At 43.0% G+C, this 23943-nt stretch overlaps 1 protein-coding gene across 6 annotated transcripts; it reads left to right on the forward strand.

Annotated features, from left to right (window-relative positions):
• Positions 1-1129: 1129 nt before the first annotated feature.
• LOC123991396 (B-cell receptor CD22-like) lies at positions 1130-23851 on the forward strand. 6 transcript variants are annotated; one of them, XM_046292961.1, is made up of 9 exons: positions 3172-3303; positions 18354-18500; positions 20261-20335; positions 20632-21018; positions 21147-21452; positions 21589-21855; positions 22707-22800; positions 22907-22976; positions 23127-23851. In XM_046292961.1, exons 3-9 carry the CDS (start codon positions 20287-20289, stop codon positions 23184-23186), a joined length of 1233 nt encoding a protein of 410 aa, XP_046148917.1. In that variant the 5' UTR covers positions 3172-3303; positions 18354-18500; positions 20261-20286; the 3' UTR covers positions 23187-23851. The 6 variants fall into 6 exon arrangements, with proteins under 6 accessions (XP_046148915.1, XP_046148920.1, XP_046148917.1 ...); XM_046292963.1 differs by having other exon boundaries at positions 18354-18485; XM_046292962.1 differs by lacking the exon at positions 3172-3303 and adding an exon at positions 16764-16905.
• The last annotated feature ends 92 nt before the right edge of the window (positions 23852-23943 follow it).

The following is a 23943-nucleotide window of genomic DNA, read 5'->3' on the forward strand; positions in this document are numbered from 1 at the left end:
TTCCACCAGTCTCATCCATTACGTGTGTTTCTTGGCACAAGCAAGTCTTCTTATTGATGTCCTTTAGGTGTGGTTTCTTTGGAAGTAATTCGACCATGAAGGCCTGATTCACACAGTCCCCTCTGAACAGTTGATGTTCAGATGTGTCTATTACTTGAATTCTGAAGCATTTATTTGGGCTGCGATTTCTGAGGCTGGTAACTAAGGAACTTATCCTCTGTAGCAGAGGTGACTCTGGGTCTTCCTTTCCTGTGGCGGTCGTCATGACAGCCAGTTTCATCATAACGCTTAATAATTTGAGACTGCACTGAAACGTTCAAAGTTCTTGACATTTTCCACATTGACTGACCTTCATGTCTGAAAGTAATGGACTGTCATTTCTCTTTGCTTATTTGAGCTTTTCTTGACATAATATGGGCTCCCGAGTGGTGCAGTGGTCTTGGGCACTGCATCTCAGTGCAAGAGGCGTCAGTCATTACAGTACCTGGTTTGATTCCAGGCTGTTTCACGTCTGGCCGTAATTGGAAGTCTCATATGGCGGCGCACAATTGGCCCAGCTTTGGCCGGGGTAGGCAGTCATTGTAAATAATAGTTAGTTCTTAACTGACTTGCCAAGTTAAATAAAGGTTCAATTTAAAATTGGAAGAAAATAAAATGATGGGCTTCGCCCTATTTGGTGAAAGACCATCTTCTGTATACCATCCCAACCTCGTCACAACACATCTGATTGGCTGAAACGCATTAAGAAGGAAAGAAATTCCACAAATTAACATTTTAACAAGGCACACCTGTTAATTGAAATTCATTCCAGGTGACGACCTCATGAAGCTGGTTGAGAGAATACCAAGAGTGCAAGGCTGTCATCAAGGCAAAGGGTGGCTAATTTGAAGAATCTCAAATATAACATATATTTTGATTTAACACTTTTGGTTACTACATGATTCCATATGTGTTATTTCATAATTTTGATGTTTTCACTATTCTACAATGTAGACAATAGTAAAAGAGTAGGTGTGTCTAAGCTTTTGACTGTATATAATTAGTAGAAAATTATACTACTTGCTTTTGAAAATGCAAATAATTTTGTTCACTTATAAGGAATAGGAAGTACATCACATGCCATTGTCCAACTTGAATTGCAACACTTCAGTTTGTCAGAACTCACTATGGGTGTGATATCATCTCCTTTTCTGTGATCGCTTTTGAAGATCGTAAGGCAAGTGTCAACTTCTTCACTATCTTTTCATTTTAATGTAATGTTATATTACTGGTAATGATTTGAAATGCTGCTGCTGTTGGTTCATGTTATAGCTTCACAACTGAAAGCCGTACACTGCATTCAGAAAGTATTCAGACCCCTTTCCTTTTTCCACTTTTTGTTACTTTAGTCTTATTGTAAAATGCATTCAATTATTTTTACTTATCAATCCACACACAATACCCCATAATGACAAATCATTTCTAAAAAATGTTTTTTGTTTTTGTTATTATGGGGTATTGTGTGTAGATTGAGGGGAGAGAACAATTTAATCCATTTTAAACAACAACGAGGGGAGAAAAGTCAAGAGGTCTGAATAATTTCCAAATGCACTGTACGCAATAAGGTTCAATGTAATACATTTGAGTAATTTAGCAGAGGCACTCTTATCTAGAACGACATACAGTTGGTGCATTCATCTCCTGATAGTCAGTTGAGACAACCGCATTACATTCATAGTAAGTACACTTAAGCAGGTATCAGCAAAGTCAGAGCTAGTGTGTGTGTGTGTGTGGGTGGGGGGGGTCGGTCAAGTGCAGATGTTAGTTCACAAAAGGCTTTTTGAGGTCGGGCTGTGAAAGGGGGGGGGGTGCCGTGGGATTATTTAAAATGCCCTGAAGGGGTAGGGTTTCTGATGTTTTTGCAAGATGGGCAGGTAGCTTCAGGGGGAGGCTGGTTCCAGCATTGGGGTGCCAGGACAGAAAAGAGCTTGGACAGTCTGAGCGGGAGCTGCCCTCCTGTAGGGGTGGGAGAATGGAGTGCTCAGGTGTTGGGTTTGAGCCTGAAGGTAAGGAGGGGCAGTGTGTTGAGTCACTAAATGTGTGTATGTTTGTACTGTTTCAGGTGATCAGTGGTGTGTGAGTTCTCACATGGCTTGTCCTGAGAACATGTTTTTTCTCATTGTCCTCTTTATATCAGGTGAGTCTTACACACAACAACAACTAGTTATGAATCAGACAGAGGAATAAGTACAAGGGATGATGTTTCATACTATGAGCTGTATTCCCATCTGTCTCAATGTATAGAACAGCAGAGTTTAATAGTCTGGATTCAAACATTGTGCTCCAGATATGTTCATGATCCAGTTTAGGGCATGGAGTTGTGACATCAGGAATCACCTGTACATTGAAATTAGTATAGATATTTTGCTGCAGAGAGAGTGACTGTACTGAAAAGATCATATTACCTCCCTGATGTTGTCCTTTATGTTGCAGGTGTTTTGGTCTGTTTTGGTCAACGGGATTTGAACACCACAATGCCAGATAGACTGGATGTACTGACTGGCTCCTGTGTGCAAATCCCATGTTCATTTGATATTCCTGACCAACATAAGGATACATTTAACAGCTCAATACTACCCTCTGGAGTGTGGATTAAAGAAAACTCAAACTTTGGTGAGCGTCCGGACAGAGTGATATTTAACAGCAGTAAGACAGTCAACAGATATCAAGGGAATATAACTGGAAACATGTCCCAGAAGAACTGCACCACAGTCTTCTTCAATGTAACCACCAATTACACTAATAAATACTTCTTCAGGATTGAGAATCAACCATTCCTTGCAACAGACACTGAGAAGTATGTTAATATAGTTGTCAGTGGTAAGAGACAATTTATCTTTAAAACCAACAATTTTTTTCCTATACTCATTTCAAGATTCCTTGCATCAAAGATAAGAGTTGAACAAGTGGACAGTTTAACTGTTAGTGTAAAATATATTTATCTACAATGTATTACAGATTTGCCTTCCAGTCCCATCATTACTGTCTCAGGTGAGGTGAAGGAAGGGACCCCTGTCAGTTTGAACTGCTCTGCTGTCGCTCCCTGTCCTGAACACCCCCCTGAGCTGACATGGACTCTCCCAACACAGTTCACACCTGAGAACCAACTGCAGGAGAATTCAGACCAAACCAAATCAGTTCTCTCCACGGTGACCTTCACTCCGTCATACCTTCATCATGAGAAGAACATCACTTGTACTGCAGTCTACCCAGTAGGGACAAGCAACAAGACAGCTGAACATAACATGATGCTTAACGTTTCATGTAAGATTTAGTCACCGGTTCCAGTAGAATAGATCATTCTATCATGTTTTACTGATGATTGTAATAGAGTGGTTTTGATGAGACTATTCAATATAACATATCCACATACATTGTAAATTAACCCCTCTCCCCCAGTCTCTCCTAAGGACACCTTGGCCTCCATCAGTCCAGCTGATTCCGTATTAGGGGGCAGCTGTGTTAATCTGACCTGCAGCAGTACAGCCAACCCTCCTGTGACAAACTTTACCTGGTTCAAGATCAGTGAGGGTAAAACAACACAGGTAGCATCTGGACAGAGTTACACTCTCAATATGACGGTTGATGGAGGACTGTACTACTGTGAAGCAAGAAATAGTCAAGGCTGTGGGAAGTCGAATGAAGTGCAGCTGGCTATAAAAGGTAAAATGGGCACGAAGGACACAATCGTAGGTTAGATATACACTATATATTCAAAAGTATGTGGACACCCCTTCAAATGCGTGGATTCAGTTATTAAAGGCTCACATGTTGCTGACAGGTGTTTAAAATCGAGCACACAGCCATGCAATCTCCGTAGACAAACATTGGCAGTAGGATGGCAATATTCACTACCGAGTTCCAAACTGCCTTTGGAAGCAACGGCAGCACCAGAACTGATTGTTGAGGGCTTCATGAAATGGGTTTCCATGGTCGAACAGCTGCACACAAGCCTAAGATCACCATGTGCAGTGCCAAGAATCAGCTGCAGTGTAAAGCTCACTGCCATTGGACACTGGAGAAGTGGAAATCTGTTCTCTGGCGTGTTGAATATACGATTCACCATCTGGCAGTCCGGCAGGCGAATCTGGGTTGACGGATTCCAGGAGAACATTACCTGCCCCAATGCATAGTGCCAACTGTAAAGTTTGGTGGATGAGGAATAATGTTCTGGGGCTGTTTTTTATTTTTTGGGCTAGGCCCCTTAGTTCCAGTGAAGGGAATTATTAAGGCTACAGCATACAATGACATTCTATATTCCATATTAATGGCCATGATTTTGGAATTGATGTTCGACGAGCAGGTGTCCACATACTTTTGGTCATGTAGTGTACTTTAGAGATCTTCTTGTGAGAATTGACCACAATATGTGCTGTATTTTCAGGTCAAGAAGAGGTTATTGGGGTTGCAGCAGGAACTCTGGGGGCCTTTTTGCTTATCAGCCTGATCAGTCTTTTTGTATGGTAAGAACTATTCCTGGCATCAATGCAAAACAATTTTATTTCTGCTGTGTTTGTGCTTTTGCATATGGAAACCCTCACAGTACATTCAGAATACCTTTGTAAATGTCTTCCAGGAGGAGAAACTCGAGGCTCCACGATGGACATGAAAGGACAGACAGTCCACAGGGACAGGTGGGAATAAGGCTCAACTTACAAAACCACCTACAAAGTGTATCTAAGGAAGTAATGAATTAATGCTGAAACTATTTAAAGCCATGAGGTTAACATCACTTTATAGAGGAAGTTTAGGGGGAGATGACCACACCGAAAGCAATGCCACATCCTGTAATGACATGGAATAATAACAGAATAGTTGTTGGACTTTGACAGTGTTTTGTTTAGATTGGAGCTCATTTGTTGACAAAATGAAATTCTTTCATGTCAGTTGAATTGACATTTTCATTGACATCCCCTCAGTATGTGTTGTGTAACCTGCTGACCTTAGAGTTTTACACATTACTGAGCTTAGAGCTTTACACCTGTTCCTCTCTCTGTGTTCTCTCCACAGAACTCCCCGGTTGGGACAGTGTGTACTAACCAGGCCACAGCCGGAGAGGAACCAGAGGAACCTGCAGAAGACCAGCCTGAAGAGATCCACTACGGTGACATAGACTTCTCCAAACTACAGACCAAAGAGACCCCAGCTGCAGCCCAGGACAGGGTCCAGGGACAGGAGAGTGAGTACGCTGAAGTCAACGTGACTGGGAGAGAGGCTCAGGAACCACCTCTTAACAACCTAGATGGGCTTTATGCACAAGTGAATAAAACAGGTGGATGCTAAGTATTTTGCCGATGAGTATTAAGTGTTTTTATGTACAGTATTGTCATTGTGTATCTGTTTCTATTGGTACTTTTGTTACATTTATAATTGTGTGCTCTTTGATTATCTGCATATTTGTAGAATTGTCTGGGATGAAAGGTATTTAACTGTTACTATAGTGGTGATATGATGATGCAGGCTACTCTTTATTTTGGACCATTTATTTTGAGTGTTGAGTTCACAGAGCATCTGTTTAATGGGTTCCAGTATAGAGGAACTGCTGAGTTCAACTAGCTCACTGAAGGCAGTTTAAGACCATATCTAGTCAATGATGACTGAGGAGAGAAGACACAGTTAGTTGGAGAGACAGTGGTCTGATACAAGACAGGAAGTTGGTGCAGGAAGTCTACATGATGGCAGAATGGTGTTAACATCTACTAGTTACTGTTTATCTTCATCTTTTGTGCAGTTGCCAGAACAACAATATCATCTACTTTCAGTTTATATCTATTTAGAAGTTATCGCGTCAGCTTTTATGTTGAGTGTTAAATCGAAGAAACAAATGAGACTGAATTTATTAAGGTTGTTTATTAATTGCCCTGCAATAAAAACCTTTACATTCAACTTCCATGAAATCTTTTGGTCTTATTGGTCCAACATTTAACATCTCATTAAAATTGATTCAATTGAGATTTTGTGTCACTGTTCTACACACAATGTGGAATTATGTTTTTAGACATAAAAATGAAAAGCTGAAAGACAATATGTATTCAACACCCTTTCTATGGCAAGCCTAAATAAGTTCAGGAGTAAAGATTTCCTTAACTAGTCATATGAGTTGCATGGATTCACTTTGTGTGCAATACTAGTGTTTAACATGATTTTTAAATGACTACCTCGTCTCTGTACACCGCACTTACATATTTCTGTAAGGTCCCTCAGTCAAGCAACAACTTTCAAACCAGCTTTTCCATTGTCTCACAAAGAAGTGCACCTGTTGGTAGATGGATAAAAATAAAATAAATCTCACATTGAAAACCCCTTTGAGCGTAGTGAGTTAATTAATTACACTTTGGATGGTTTATCAATACACCCAATCACTACAAAGATACAGGCGTCCTTCCTAACTCAGTCGCCGGAGAGGAAAAACACTGCACAGGGATTTCACCCACAGGAGGCTGGTGGCACCTTAATTGGGGAGAACGTACTCGTGGTAATGACTGGAGCAGAACAGGTGGAATGGTACCAAATACACCCAACATGTTTTCCATGTGTTTGATTCCATTCCATTCGCTCCATTCCAGACATTATTATGAGTTGTCTTCCCCTCAGCAGCCTCCACTGATTTCACCATAAGGCCAATGGTGACTTTAAAACAGTTACACAGTTTAACAGCTGTGATTGGAGAAAACTGAGGATGGATCAGCAACATTGTGGAATAAGTCAAGGGGTCCTTTCTGAAGACACTGAGGATACCAAACATTAGGAACACCTTCCTAATTTTGAGTTGAAACCCCTTTTGGCTTCAGAACAGCCTCAGTTCATCGGGGCATGGATTCTACAGGGTGTCAAAAGCGTTCCACAGGGATGCTGGCCCATGTTGACTCCAATGCTTCCTACAGGTATGTCAAGTTGGATGGATTTCCTTTGGGTGGTGGACCATTCTTGATACACACCGGAAACTGTTTAGAGTGAGAGAAAAAACAGCAATGTTGCAGTTCTTGAAACCAGTGTGTCCGCCACCTACTACCACACCTCGTTCAAAGGAACATACATTTTTGTCTTGCCCAAACACCCTCTAAATGGCACACATACACAATCCATGTCTCAATTGTTTTGAGGCTTAAAAATCCTTCTTTAAACTGTCTCCCCCCTTTCATCTACAATGATAGAAGTGGATTTAACAAGTGACAACAATAAGGGATCATAGAATACACCTGGATTCACCTGGGCAGTCTGTCATGGAAAAAGCAGTAAGATTGGTTCTGTTTTATCACCTAATACCTACTCATATATCCATTGATAGTGAGTGGTAGCCTGATCTGCATGCAGGCACATCGTTTCATTGTATTTTCATACATTTTATCCACATTTAGGCAAAGCAGTTTCCACATAACTGAAAAGAGCTTGTTAGTCTCTTTTTTGTCAGTCCCCCCATATCCCCATTCCCACCATATAGCAGCATCAGCGTAGTATAATGTCCAATAGTCAATACTTTCTCTCTTCTCTCTCTGAACCATCTGGTCCCTCCACCTCTCAATTCCTGACCCTGTCCTCCAGAGCCTTCAGCTCTCCCTCCACCTGTTGGGGGAGGTCGGCTCCCACCTGCTGGGTAAAGTACGCCCTCAGCTCCTGGGTCTCCTTCTCCCAGAAGACCTTGGGAAGGTCGAAGAGTGATTTGTCCAAATGTAGTTTTTTCCGCAAGTTTAGGAGAATTAGGCTGCAGGTTAGGAGAATTAACGTAGCAGGTTATGATAATTAGATCAAGGAACGGAAAAGTGTTAGGATTAGCTCAAATGCTAAAATAATTTGACGTCAATTTGACAAAGCTTTATCCCATCTAGACTTGACCGCCATAGAGGGAGTGTAAGGGGTGTGTACCTGGTGGCAACTCCAAAACCAACGGCAAGAAAAATAACCAACATGGGTACAAAACCCGACGCGCACCAGTCAACATGTGCACAAGCACTTACAACAAACAATACCACACAAAGACATGGGGGGAACAAAGGGTTAAATACACAACACGTAATGAGGGAATGAAAACCAGGTGTGTGGGAAAACAGGACAAAACAAATGGAAAATGAACAACGGATCGGCGATGCCTAGAAGACCGCTGACGTCGATCGCCGAACACCGCCCGAACAAGGAGAGGAACCGACTTCGGAAGAAGTCGTGACAGGAAGCCCATATCCAACTTGCCTCCCAGTACCTGTAGATCGCGGTCTCCCTCCTGTGGCACTCGGGATATTATTTTCACGCCACTGCAATATGAGGTCATTTTGGTAGCAGGTTAGGAGCAGGGCTGGACTACAAAACAGCCCCTGATAGCATATGATAGCAAAATATGTTGAATAGCTGTCATGTTTTGTCTTAGATTGTCTTGTCATTTTGCTTTTCCCTCTGTTCGTTTTCCCCCTGCTGGTCTTTTTAGGTTCGTTCCCCTTTTTCTCTCTCCCTTCCTCTCTCTCTTCTCTCTATCGTTCCGTTCCTGCTCCCAGCTGTTCCTATTCCCCTAATCAATCATTTAGTCTTCCCACACCTGTTCCATATCTTTTTCCCTGATTAGAGTCCCTATTTCTCCCCTTGTTTTCTGTTCCTGCCCTGTCGGATCCTTGTCTATTGTTCTCCGTGCTGTGTCTGTGTATCGCCCTGTCGTGTCGTGTTTCCCTCAGATGCTGCGTGGTGAACAGGTGTCTGAGTCTGCTACGTTCAAGTGCCTTCCCGAGGCAACCTGCAGTTCTTGATCGAGTCTCCAGTCTGTTCTCGTCATTACGAGTGGAATTATGTCTTATAATTGTAGATTTACTTTACTGTACTCTGTTTTCGCCAAGTCGCTTTTGGGTCCTCATTCACCTGCATGACAGAAGGATCCGACCAAGGAATGGACCCAGCGACTACAGACGCTCGTAACACTGCCGTCGAGATCCAAGGAGCCATGCTCGGCAGACACGAGCAGGAATTGTCTGCTGCTCGCCATGCCGTGGAGAACCTGGCCGCTCAGGTTTCCGACCTCTCTGGACAGTTCCAGAGTCTTCGTCTCGTGCCACCTGTTACTTCCTGGCCTGCCGAGCCTCCGGAACCTAGGGTTAATAACCCACCTTGCTACTCCGGGCAGCCCACGGAGTGCCGCTCCTTTCTCACCCAGTGTGATATTGTGTTCTCTCTCCAACCCAACACATACTCTAGAGAGAGAGCTTGGGTTGCTTACGTCATTTCACTCCTTACTGGCCGGGCTCGAGAGTGGGGCACAGCTATCTGGGAGGCAAGGGCTGATTGTTCAAACAATTACCAGAACTTTAAAGAGGAGATGATTCGGGTTTTTGACCGTTCAGTTTTTGGTAGGGAGGCTTCTAGGGCCCTGGCTTCCCTATGCCAAGGTGATCGATCCATAACGGATTACTCTATAGAGTTTCGCACTCTTGCTGCCTCTAGTGACTGGAACGAGCCGGCGCTGCTCGCTCGTTTTCTGGAGGGACTCCACGCAGTGGTCAAAGATGAGATTCTCTCTCGGGAGGTTCCTTCCAGTGTGGACTCTTTGATTGCTCTCGCCATCCGCATAGAACGACGGGTAGATCTTCGTCACCAAGCTCGTGGAAGAGAGCTCGCGTCAACGGTGTTTCCCTGCTCCGCATCGCAACCATCTCCCTCCTCTGGCTCAGAGACTGAGCCCATGCAGCTGGGAGGTATTCGCATCTCGACTAAGGAGAGGGAACGGAGGATCACCAACCGCCTGTGCCTCTATTGCGGATTTGATGGACATTTTGTCAATTCATGTCCAGTAAAAGGCCAGAGCTCATCAGTAAGCGGAGGGCTACTAGATCCTGTACTACTATGTCGGTCCATCTACGCTGGACCGGTTCGGGTGCTACATGCAGTGCCTTGATTGACTCTGGGGCTGAGGGTTGTTTCATGGACGAAGCATGGGCTCGGAAACATGACATTCCTTTCAGACAGTTAGACAAGCCTACGCCCATGTTTGCCTTAGATGGTAGTCATCTTCCCAGTATCAGATTTGAGACACTACCTTTAACTCTCACAGTATCTGGTAACCACAGTGAGACTATTTCTTTTTTGATTTTTCGTTCACCTTTTACACCTGTTGTTTTGGGTCATCCCTGGCTAGTATGTCATAATCCTTCTATTAATTGGTCTAGTAATTCTATCCTATCCTGGAACGTTTCTTGTCATGTGAAGTGTTTAATGTCTGCCATCCCTCCCATTTCTTCTGTCCCCACTTCTCAGGAGGAACCTGGCGATTTGACAGGAGTGCCGGAGGAATATCATGATCTGCGCACGGTCTTCAGTCGGTCCCGAGCCAACTCCCTTCCTCCTCACCGGTCGTATGATTGTAGTATTGATCTCCTTCCGGGGACCACTCCTCCTCGGGGTAGACTATACTCTCTGTCGGCTCCCGAACGTAAGGCTCTCGAGGATTATTTATCTGTGTCTCTTGACGCCGGTACCATAGTGCCTTCTTCCTCTCCGGCCGGGGCGGGGTTCTTTTTGTTAAGAAAAAGGACGGTACTCTGCGCCCCTGCGTGATTATCGAGGGCTGAATGACATAACGGTTAAGAATCGTTATCCGCTTCCCCTTATGTCATCAGCCTTCGAGATTCTGCAGGGAGCCAGGTGCTTTACTAAGTTGGACCTTCGTAACGCTTACCATCTCGTGCGCATCAGAGAGGGGGACGAGTGGAAAACGGTGTTTAACACTCCGTTAGGGCATTTTGAGTACCGGGTTCTGCCGTTTGGTCTCGCCAATGCGCCAGCTGTTTTTCAGGCATTAGTTAATGATGTTCTGAGAGACATGCTGAACATCTTTCTTTTTGTCTATCTTGACGATATCCTGATTTTTTCACCGTCACTCGAGATTCATGTTCAGCACGTTCGACGTGTTCTACAGCGCCTTTTAGAGAATTGTCTCTACGTGAAGGCTGAGAAGTGCTCTTTTCATGTCTCCTCCGTTACTTTTCTCGGTTCCGTTATTTCCGCTGAAGGCATTCAGATGGATTCCGCTAAGGTCCAAGCTGTCAGTGATTGGCCCGTTCCAAGGTCACGTGTCGAGTTGCAGCGCTTTCTAGGTTTCGCTAATTTCTATCAGCGTTTCATTCGTAATTTCGGTCAAGTTGCTGCCCCTCTCACAGCTCTTACTTCTGTCAAGACGTGTTTTAAGTGGTCCGGTTCCGCCCAGGGAGCTTTTGATCTTCTAAAAGAACGTTTTACGTCCGCTCCTATCCTCGTTACTCCTGACGTCACTAGACAATTCATTGTCGAGGTTGACGCTTCAGAGGTAGGCGTGGGAGCCATTCTATCCCAGCGCTTCCAGTCTGACGATAAGGTTCATCCTTGCGCTTATTTTTCTCATCGCCTGTCGCCATCTGAACGCAACTATGATGTGGGTAACCGCGAACTGCTCGCCATCCGCTTAGCCCTAGGCGAATGGCGACAGTGGTTGGAGGGGCGACCGTTCCTTTTGTCGTTTGGACAGACCATAAGAACCTTGAGTACATCCGTTCTGCCAAACGACTTAATGCCCGTCAAGCTCGTTGGGCGTTGTTTTTCGCTCGTTTCGAGTTTGTGATTTCTTACCGTCCGGGTAGCAAAAACACCAAGCCTGATGCCTTATCCCGTCTGTTTAGTTCTTCTGTGGCTTCTACTGATCCCGAGGGGATTCTTCCTTATGGGCGTGTTGTCGGGTTGACAGTTTGGGGAATTGAAAGACAGGTTAAGCAAGCACTCACGCACACTGCGTCGCCGCGCGCTTGTCCTAGTAACCTCCTTTTCGTTCCTGTTTCCACTCGTCTGGCTGTTCTTCAGTGGGCTCAATGCCAAGTTAGCTGGTCATCCCGGTGTTCGAGGCACTCTTGCGTCTATTCGCCAGCGCTTTTGGTGGCCGACTCAGGAGCGTGACACGCGCCGTTTCGTGGCTGCTTGTTCGGACTGCGCGCAGACTAAGTCGGGTAACTCTCCTCCTGCCGGTCGTCTCAGACCGCTCCCCATTCCTTCTCGACCATGGTCTCACATCGCCCTAGACTTCATTACCGGTCTGCCTTTGTCTGCGGGGAAGACTGTGATTCTTACGGTTGTCGATAGGTTCTCTAAGGCGGCACATTTCATTCCCCTCGCTAAACTTCCTTCCGCTAAGGTGACGGCACAAATCATCATCGAGAATGTGTTCAGAATTCATGGCCTCCCGTTAGACGCCGTTTCAGACAGAGGCCCGCAATTCACGTCACAGTTTTGGAGGGAGTTCTGTCGTTTGATTGGTGCGTCCGTCAGTCTCTCTTCCGGGTTTCATCCCCAGTCTAACGGTCAAGCAGAGAGGGCCAATCAGACGATTGGTCGCATACTACGCAGCCTTTCTTTCAGAAACCCTGCGTCTTGGGCAGAACAGCTCCCTGGGCAGAATACGCTCACAACTCGCTTCCTTCGTCTGCTACCGGGTTATCTCCGTTTCAGAGTAGTCTGGGTTACCAGCCTCCTCTGTTCTCATCCCAGCTTGCCGAGTCCAGCGTTCCCTCCGCTCAAGCATTTGTCCAACGTTGTGAGCGCACCTGGAGGAGGGTGAGGTCTGCACTTTGCCGTTACAGGGCACAGACTGTGAGAGCCGCCAATAAACGTAGGATTAAGAGTCCAAGGTATTGTTGCGGCCAGAGAGTGTGGCTTTCCACTCGCAACCTTCCTCTTACGACAGCTTCTCGTAAGTTGACTCCGCGGTTCATTGGTCCGTTCCGTGTCTCCCAGGTCGTCAATCCTGTCGCTGTGCGACTGCTTCTTCCGCGACATCTTCGTCGCGTCCATCCTGTCTTCCATGTCTCCTGTGTCAAGCCCTTTCTTCGCACCCCCGTTCGTCTTCCCTCCCCCTCCCGTCCTTGTCGAGCGCACCTATTTACAAGGTACGTAGGATCATGGACATGCGTTCTCGGGACGGGGTCACCAATACTTAGTGGATTGGGAGGGTTACGGTCCTGAGGAGAGGAGTTGGGTTCCGTCTCGGGACGTGCTGGACCGTTCACTTATTGATGATTTCCTCCGTTGCCGCCAGGATTCCTCCTCGAGTGCGCCAGGAGGCGCTCGGTGAGTGGGGGGTACTGTCATGTTTTGTCTTAGATTGTCTTGTCATTTTGCTTTTCCTCTGTTCGTTTTCCCCCTGCTGGTCTTTTTAGGTTCGTTCCCTTTTTCTCTCTCCCTTCCTCTCTCTCTTCTCTCTATCGTTCCGTTCCTGCTCCCAGCTGTTCCTATTCCCCTAATCAATCATTTAGTCTTCCCACACCTGTTCCATATCTTTTTCCCTGATTAGAGTCCCTATTTCTCCCCTTGTTTTCTGTTCCTGCCCTGTCGGATCCTTGTCTATTGTTCTCCGTGCTGTGTCTGTGTATCGCCCTGTCGTGTCGTGTTTCCCTCAGATGCTGCGTGGTGAGCAGGTGTCTGAGTCTGCTACGTTCAAGTGCCTTCCCGAGGCAACCTGCAGTTCTTGATCGAGTCTCCAGTCTGTTCTCGTCATTACGAGTGGAATTATGTCTTATAATTGTAGATTTACTTTACTGGATTAAAGACTCTGTTTTCGCCAAGTCGCTTTTGGGTCCTCATTCACCTGCATGACAATAGCAGGAAAATTAGCTTGAAATCAACAACATTTTCTGTCAGCTTCATGACAACATGTCGAATAGCATTATAAAACTTTAAATATGTTTCTCCGCACCACCATGGCAAAATGGGTTGAAATGTTCTCCGCACCATGGAAAAATGGGTTGAAATGCTCTCCGCACCATGGCAAAATGGGTTGAAATTCCCTCCACACCATGGCAAAATGGGTTGAAATGCTCTCCCCACCATGGCAAAATGGGTTGAAATGCTCTCCCCACCATGGCAAAATGGGTTGAAATGCTCTCCCCACCATGGCAAAATGGGTTGAAATTCCCTCCGCACAATGGCAAAATGGGTTGAAATGCTCTCCCCACCATGGCAAAATGGGTTGAAATGCTCTCCCCACCATGGCAAAATGGGTTGAAATTCCCTCCGCACAATGGCAAAATGGGTTGAAATGCTCTCCCCACCATGGCAAAATGGGTTGAAATTCCCTCCGCACAATGGCAAAATGGGTTGAAATGCAGTAAGTAAGAGGGGGTGTGTGGGGTCGTCCGACCCTGGTTAGCAGAGCATTTTCACTAACCGTAACCCATAGCCGTAATTCTCCTAACCTGCTGCATAAATTCTTCTAGCCTGATACGAAAAAGTCAAATCTGTATAGAAGTGGTGTGAAAATGTGTCATCCAAATAGACTTTAAAGAGGAAGTTAAGCAAGAAAAAGAGGAAGTTGGTGTAGGACAAGTTGAGTGGTGTGTGAGAATCAGTCAGATACAATTACACTTACTCTGTTTCATACCAAGTCTGTTTTTCATGTTGATAAAAAAAATGATGTGACAACCCTATGATTTGGCATGGGTCCCAAGATCCTCAAAAGGTTCTACAGCTGCACCATCGAGAGCATGTTGACCGGTTGCATCACGGACTGGTATGGCAACTGCTTGGTATCTGACCGTAAGCCGCTACAGAGGGTAGTACGTACGCTCCAGTACATCACTGGGGTCAAGCTTCCTGCCATCCAGGACCTATATACTAGGCGGTGTCAGAGGAAACCCCAAAAAGTGTCAGAGACTCCAGTCAGCCAAGTCATAGACTGTTCTCTCTGCTTCCATACAGCAAGCGGTACCGCAGCGCCAAGTATAGGACCAAACTGCTCGTTAACAGCTTCTACCCCCAAGCCATAAGACTGCTGAACAATTAATCAAATGGCCAACGGACTATTTACATTTACCTCCCACCTTCATTTGTTTTGTACACTGCTGCTTCTCGCTGTTTATTATCTATGCATGGTCACTTCACCCCTACCTCCATGTACAAATTACCTCGACTAACCTGTACCCCCGCACATTGACTCTGTACCGGTACTCCATGAATATAGCCTTGTTATTGCACATTTTTTGTGTTTCTTTTAATAATGTTTTACCTTAGTTAATTTAGTAAACATTTTCTTAACTCTTTCTTGAGATGCACTGTTGGTTAAGGGCTTGTAAGTCATCATTTCACGGAAAGGTCTACACTTGTTCTATTCAACGATTATGATTTAACTCGTTTAGAAAAAACATCACACACACGTTCCCATTGAAGCCTGGGAGACCACCTGTTGGGGGAGGTCGGCTCCCACCTGCTGGGTAAAGTACGCCCTCAGTCCTGGGTCTCCTTCTTCCAGAAGGCCTTCGGGAAGGTTCAGGGTTTTGTCTAGAAGGGATACAGCTTTTGTCAAAATTTTGTTTTCTAGCAAGTTTGGGAGACTTTTTGCAACAGGTTAGGAGAATTAACATAGCAGGTTATGAAAATTAAATTAAAGTACGAAAAAGGGTTAGGATTAGCTAAAATGCTGTAATAATTATACTTTTCACATCATTTTGACAAAAGATTAATCCCATGTAGACGTGACCACCGAAGAGGGCACCCATGTCCTCCTTGCCGTCCAGGACCTGCAGGTGGCTGGCTCCCTCCTGTGTCACCCGCGACATTCTCTTCACGGCACTTCAATAAGAAGCGACTCTGGAAGCAGGTCAACAGCAGGGATTACTGAACGGCCCCAGATAGCATATGATGGCAAAATGTGTAGAACTGATTGTAGCGTTAAAACTGCAACCTTTTATATCAGCCTCATGGAAAAATGTGAACACAAGCATGAGGTGCTATAAAACAGCAAACATATAAATAATAATTCTCTCTGCACCATGGCAGAGCGTGTTGAAATGAAGGAAAGTAAGCTCAGGGTCCCAAATGCCCTCATCCAACCCTGGATAGGAGAGCATTTTCCCTAAACCTGACTATTTTACCTGACCTTAACCTCAGGCTCTTAACATGCTAAGATAATTCTCCTACACTGCTACATGAATTCTCATAAACATGCTACGAAAAAGTCAGTTGTGTTTCAAAGTGGAGTGAAAAGAGTGTCTCTGTGGCATCCAGCCCACCAGGCTCCTCTTTGGAAATAGACTTCAAAGAGGAAGTTGGTGTCAGAGAAGTTGAGAGGTGTGTGAGAATCACTCAGATACAATTACAGTTACTCTGTTTCATACCAAGTCTGTTTTTCATGTTGAAACATAATGTGACAACCATATGTTTTGTATCAAACTCGAATTTAACAAATTTAACTTTTGAATAAATGAATAGTGGATTTTGGTTCATGACTTAACTATATGTTTAAATCCCACACACATTCCCATTCAGGCCTGGGAGACAGAGGAGAGGGAGATGGTTATAATGCCTAAAGTTTCATTTGTTCTATCTATCAATGTGTCGGGGGCGGACTTAGTGATTTGGGGGCCATTTTCAAAACACTGCTAACCTGTCCTATCCCGAGAAAGGGACAATAAATACTGAAGAATTGTTTGAAAATAATTTTTCATACACATATTAGGAAGTACGTCACAGTTGAGATGAGAGATATGCCACATGAATTTCATCAGTTTAGTTTGTCAGACCTCACTATGTGTGTGACAGTTTCTGCTGTAGACAGTTTACGCTACCGTCTAAGGCAAGTATCGACTTCTTCACTATATTTTCTGTTAATTTGAATGTTCAAAATAAATGAAAGGAGATTAATTCTGAGTAATGAGATTCAATATGTTCTAATGTACTGCTGTTTGTTCATGTATTAGCTTTACAACTGAAGGACATCGTGTATTTGATATGAGGATGGTTCAATGCAATGTGTTGTGTGAGTTCAGTTACTCCACCAGTAAGTGTATGTTTGTACTGTTTCAGGTGATCAGTAGTGTGTGAGTTCTCACATGGCTTGTTCTGAGAACATGTTTTTTCTCATTGGCTTCTTTATGTCAGGTGAGTCTTCCACACAACAACAACTAGTTATGAATCAGACATAAAGATATAACCACTAATCATGATATTTTATAGGATGCGCCATATTCCTACTTTTTAATTGTGTAGAAATGTTTACAGTTAATTCCTGATTAGTGTATTTAATAGTCTGGATTTAAACTCGGCTGTGAAAAAGTTTTTGCATGTTTTTTGATACTGAATGTTATCAGATATTCAATCAAAAGCTGATATTAGATGAATGGAAACTGAGTGAACTAACAACACAACAATGACGTACTTATTTCATTTATTTCAAAAAAAAAGTTATGCAACATCGAATGTCCCTTTGTGAAAAAGTAATTGCCCCCTTACACTCAATAACTGGTTGTGCCTCCTTCAGCTGAAATGACTCCAACCAAATGCTTCCTGTAGTTGTTGATCAGTCTCTCATGTTGCTGTGAAGGGATTTTGTCCCACTCTCCTGTGCAGAACTGCTTTAACTCAGCGACATTTGTGGGTTTTCAAGCATTTGTGGGTTTTCAAGCTCGTTTCAAGTCCTGCCACAATATCTCAATTGGGATTAGGTCTGGACTTTTAGTAGAACATTCCAAAACTTTACATTTGTTGCTTTTAATCAATTCTCATGTAGACTTGAAATACATTAATAACTATAACAAAATTAGTTATTTGGAAACTCAAGTTCTCTTTAGGTTTTCTTTTTAGGTTTAATATTAGGTTTTGGTTGAAGATCTGATAACATTCAGTATTAAAAAAAGAGCAAAAATAGAGAAACTGAAAGGGGGTCAATACTGTTTAGTTTCACTGTATGTTGATGTAATAATAATAATAATATGCCATTTAGCAGACGCTTTTATCCAAAGCGACTTACAGTCATGTGTGCATACATTCTATGTATGGGTGGTCCCGGGAATCGAACCCACTACCCTGGCGTTACAAGCACCATGCTCTACCAACTGAGCTACCGACGTCAGTGTGCGGCTAACAGAATAGCTTCCACCACTGTCCCTTTCACCATACCGGGCTAAAACCAGATTAGCATCAACATACATTATTGTTTAATTTAATTTCACATATATTTAATTGTTTCTAATTTCATTAAACATTATAAAATTGTAATCTTTTGGTTCATCCATAATGCATAATAAGCATCATCAACAGGGGGAACATATTGGTTTTACAATGATAAGCTGTAGAAAGAATATATTCATTTATAAGACTTCTAAATAAAAATAATTGTTCATAAGAAGGACCTGAGAAGAAAGTCAATATTCTGACCACTAGGGGTCAATGTTTTAAATAGGAAATCCAGAAGGCCTCCCTCTGAAGTAGTAGGATCTCCATGTTATCTCCTCTCCTTGGTAGAGCAACATGCTCAATACCTGTATATTTGAGGGAGGAATTCAATGTACTATATCCAGATACATTCTAAATGAACCCCTCTCCCCCAGTCTCTCCTAAGGACACCTCGGCCTCCATCAGTCCAGCTGATCGAGTATTAGTGGGCAGCTGTGTTATTCTGACCTGCAGCAGTACAGCCAACCCTCCTGTGCCAACCTTCACCTGGTTCCAGATCAGTGAGGGTAAAACAATTACAGGTAGCATCTGGACAGAGTTACACCCTCAATGTGACTGTTGATGGAGGACTGTACTTCTGTGAAGCAAGAAATAATAATAAATGCATCTCATTGCAAGAGGCGTCACTACAGTCCCTGGTTTGATTCCAGGCTGTTTCACGTCCGGCCGTGATTGGGAGTCTCATATGGCGGCGCACAATTGGCCCAGCTTTGGCCGGGGTAGGCAGTCATTGTAAATAATAGTTAGTTCTTAACTGACTTGCCAAGTTAAATAAAGGTTCAATTTAAAATGGGAAGAAAATAAAATGATGGGCTTCGCCCTATTTGGTGAAAGACCATCTTCTGTATACCATCCCTACCTTGTCACAACACATCTGATTGGCTGAAACGCATTAAGAAGGAAAGAAATTCCACAAATTAACTTTTTACAAGGCACACCTGTTAATTGAAATGCATTCCAGGTGACTACCTCATGAAGCTGGTTGAGAGAATACCAAGTGTATGCAAGGCTGTCATCAAGGCAAAGGGTGGCTAATTTGAAGAATCTCAAATATAACATATATTTTGATTTAACACTTTTGGTTACTACATGATTCCATATGTGTTATTTCATCATTTTGATGTTTTCACTATTCTACAATGTAGACAATAGTAAAAGAGAGAACCCTTGAGTAGGTGTGTCTAAACTTTTGACTGTATATAATTAGTAGAAAATTATACTACTTCTTTTGAAAATGCTAATAATTTGGTTCACTTATAAGGAATAGGAAGTACATCACATGCCATTGTCCAACTTGAATTGCAACACTTCAGTTTGTCAGAACTCACTATGTGTGTGATATCATCTCCTTTTCTGTGATCTCTTTTGAAGATCGTAAGGCAAGTGTCGACTTCTTCACTATCTTTTCATTTTAATGTTAAGACTCACTGAAATGTTATTACTGGTAATGATTTGAAATGCTGCTGCTGTTGGTTCATGTTATAGCTTCACAACTGAAAGCCGTACACTGCATTCAGAAAGTATTCAGACCCCTTTCCTTTTTCCACTTTTTGTTACTTTAGTCTTATCGTAAAATATATTACATTATTTTTCCTTATCAATCCACACACAATACCCCATAATGACAAATAATTTCTAAAAAATGTTTTTTGTTATTATAGGGTATTGTGTGTAGATTGAGGGGAGACAACAATTTCATCCATTTTAGAACAACATAACAACAAGGGGAGAAAAGTCTAGAGGTCTGAATCATTTCCGAATGCACTGTACGCATTAAGGTTCAATGTAATACATTTGAGTAATTTAGCAGATACACTTATCCAGAAGACATACAGTTGGTGCATTCATCTTATGATAGTCAGGTGAGACAACCGCATTATATTCATAGTAAGTACACTCTAGCAGGTCTCAGCAAAGTCAGAGCTAGTGTGTGTGTGTGTGTGTGTGTGGGGGGGGGTCAAGTGCGGATGTTAGTTCACAAAAGGCTTTTTTGAGGTCGGGCTGTGAAAGCGGGAGGGGGGGGGGGGGTGCTGTGGGATTATTTAAAATGGCCTGAAGGGGTAGGGTTTCTGATGTTTTCGCAAGATGGGCAGGTAGCTCCAGGGGGAAGCTGGTTCCAGCATTGGGGTGCCAGGACAGAAAAGAGCTTGGACAGTCTGAGCGGGAGCTGCCCTCCTGTAGGGGTGGGAGAATGGAGTGCTCAGGTGTTGGGTTTGAGCCTGAAGGAAAGGAGGGGCAGTGTGTTGAGTTACTAAATGTGTGTATGTTTGTACTGTTTCAGGTGATCAGTAGTGTGTGAGTTCTCACATGGCTTGTCCTGAGAACATGCTTTTTCTCATTGTCCTCTTTATATCAGGTGAGTCTAACACACAGCGACAACTAGTTATGAATCAGACAGAGGAATAAGTACGAGGGATGATGTTTCATACTATGAGCTGTATTCCCATCTGTCTCAATGTTTAGAACAACAGAGTTTAATAGTCTGGATTCAAACATTGTGCTCCAGATATGTTCATGATCCAGTTTAGGGCATGGAGTTGTGACATCAGGAATCACCTGTACATTGAAATTAGTATATAGATTTTGCTGCAGAGAGAGTGACTGTACTGAAAAGATCATATTACCTCCCTGATATTTTCCTTCATGTTGCAGGTGTTTTGGCCTGTTTTGGCCAACGAAATTTGATCACCACAATGCCAGATAGACTGGATGTACTGACTGGCTCCTGTGTGCAAATCCCATGTTCATTTGATATTCCTGACCAACATAAGGATACATTTAACAGCTCAATACTACTCTCTGGAGTGTGGATGAAAGAATCCCCATACTTTGGTGAGCGTCCGGACAGAGTGATATTTAACAGTCGTGAGACGGTCAACAGATATCAAGGGAAGATAACTGGAAACATGTCCCAGAAGAACTGCACCACAGTCTTCTTCAATGTAACCACCGATTACACTAATATATACTTCTTCAGGATTGAGAGTCAACCATACAGTGCAACAGATCCTGTTAAGTCTGTTGATATAGTTGTCAGTGGTAAGAGACAATTTAACCGTTTACAAACTATCTTTCCCAGTTTAAATTCCTTGCATCAAAGATAAGAGTTGAACAAGTGAACAGTTTAACTGTTAGTGTAAAATATATTTATCTGCAATGTATTACAGATTTGCCTTCCAGTCCCATTATTACTGTCTCAGGTGAGGTGAAGGAAGGGACCCCTGTCAGTTTGAACTGCTCTGCTGTCACTCCCTGTCCTGAACACCCCCCTGAGCTGACATGGACTCCCCCAACACAGTTCACAACTGAGAACCAACTGCAGGAGAATCCAGACCAAACAAAATCAGTTCTCTCCACAGTGACCTTCACTCCATCATACCTTCATCATGAGAAGAACATCACTTGTACTGCAGTCTACCCAGTAGGGACAAGAAACAAGACAGCTGAACATAACATGATGCTTAACGTTTCATGTAAGATTTAGTCACCGGTTCCTGAAGAATAGATCATTGTATCATGTTTTCACTGATGATTGTAATAGAGTGGTTTTGATGAGACTATTCAATATACCATATCCACATACATTGTAAATGAACCCCTCTCTCTCAGTCTCTCCTAAGGACACCTTGGCCTCCATCAGACCAGCTGATCCAGTATCAGTGGGCAGCTGTGTTATTCTGACCTGCAGCAGTACAGCCAACCCTCCTGTGACAGACTTCACCTGGTTCCAGATCAGTGAGGGTAAAACAACTCAGGTAGCATCTGGACAGAGTTACTTCCTCAATGTGGCTGTTGGTGATGGAGGACTGTACTACTGTGAAGCAAGAAATAGTCACGGCTGTGGGAAGTCAAAGGAAGTGCAGCTGGCTATAAAAGGTCAAATGGGCACGAAGGACACAATCGTAGGTTAGATATACAAAAGTATGTGGACACCCCTTCAAATGCGTGGATGTAGAAGAGGTACTTCTGCATGGCTGCTGTAACGGCTTTCTTCCTGGGAAGGAGAGGACCAATGTGCAGCGTGGTTAATGTCCATGGTTATTTAATGACAGAAACTCAACAAAACACGTGGAACAACCCAAAAACAGTCCTATCTGTTGCAGAGAACACAGAGACAGGAAACAATCATCCACAAATCCCAACACAAAACAGGCTACCTAAATATGGTTCCCAATCAGAGACAATGACTAACACCTGCCTCTGATTGAGAACCATATCAGGCCAAACATAGAAATAGACAAACTAGACACACAACATAGAATGCCCACCCAGCTCACGTCCTGACCAACACTAAAACAAGGAAAACACACAAGAACTATGGTCAGAACGTGACACCTGCTGTATGTATCTAGGTATGATACGGTTTTAGGATCTTAATTTGATCACTATATTGTTGCTGAGAAGTTTATTGCATTGTGGAAAACACAGATAAGCTTTATGATTTGCATATATTCACCAGAATCTTGCACTAAAACATGGTTATATTAATAGTATTGCACTTGTAACCTTATTTTGTCCAGCTAATAGACTCACCACCAATGGATCAACATTACAGAGGAAACGTTCAGATCCTTTTACTGCAGGATTATTTCACTGCAACAATACTGGATAAATTAAGATCTTACATCTGTACATCTACAGTATGTGTATAATTTGTAATATTAGACAATGTGCAAAATGTTTCCTCTTTTTGGAACAGATGGCTATAATGTTTGCGTTATTTACAGGGCAAGAAGAGCCTGTTAACCCAAAGGTTTTTGAGATTGTAGGAAAAACCTTGGGGTTGATTTTCCTCTTCAGCCTGATCGTATTCTTTGCATGGTAAAAAGATATTCCCAGCCTCAATTTTAACATATCTATCATGATGATTGTGCTTTTGTATATGAAAACCTAAATGATGTCAAACACCTTTATTCTTGTCTTCCAGGAGGAGGAGAACATCTAGACTCCCCAGTGGGTTTGACATGACAGACCGTTCACAGGGACTGGTGGGAATGGTAGAATAACCTTTAAAACCCATCTAGAATGTGTGTTTCAGGAAGAATTGAATGAATACTGTGTTGTGTAACCAACTGTAACTATGAAGTCATTATTCTTCTGAAGTGTCGGTCCTGACAACTGATCCTTTCTCTGTGTTCTCTCCACAGAACTCCCCGGTTAGGACAGTGTGCTCTAACCAGGCCACGGTCGGTAGAGGGAACCAGTAACCACCACTTAACCTAGATGGTCTTTAGACACAATAAAAGAGGTGCATGTTAATTATTTTTCCAATGGGTATTAAGTGTTTTATGTACAGTATTGTCATTGTGTATTAGTTTTAAATGTATACTTTTGTTACATTTATAATTGTGTACTCTTTGATTATATGCATATTTGTAGAATTTGCTGGGATGAAAGGTATTTAACTGTTACTATAGTGTTGATATAATGATGCAGGCTACTCTTTATTTTGGACCATTTATTTTGAGCGTTGAGTTCACAGAGCATCTGTTTAATGGGTTCCAGTATAGGGGAACTGCTGAGTTCAACTAGCTCACTGAAGGCAGATTAAGACCATATAAAGTCAATGATGACTGAGAAGAGAAGAGACAGTTAGTTGGAGAGACAGTTAGTTGGAGAGACAGTGGTCTGTTACAAGACAGGAAGTTGGTGCAGTAAGTCGACATGATGGCAGAAGGGTGTTAACATCTACTAGTTACTGTTTATCTTCATCTTTTGTCCAGCTCCCAGAATAACAATATCATCTACTTTCAGTTTATATCTATTTAGAAGTTATCGCGTCAGCTTTTATGTTGAGTGTTAAATCGAAGAAACAATTGAGACTGAATCTATTAAGGTTGTTTATTAATTGCCCTGCAATAAAAACCTTTACATTCAATTTCCATGAAATCTTTTGGTCTTATTGGTCCAACATTTAACATCTCATTAAAATGGATTAAATTGAGATTTTGTGTCACTGTTCTA

This window comes from Oncorhynchus gorbuscha, linkage group LG12, assembly GCF_021184085.1.
Source record: "Oncorhynchus gorbuscha isolate QuinsamMale2020 ecotype Even-year linkage group LG12, OgorEven_v1.0, whole genome shotgun sequence".
NCBI classification, from domain to species: Eukaryota; Metazoa; Chordata; class Actinopteri; order Salmoniformes; family Salmonidae; genus Oncorhynchus; species Oncorhynchus gorbuscha.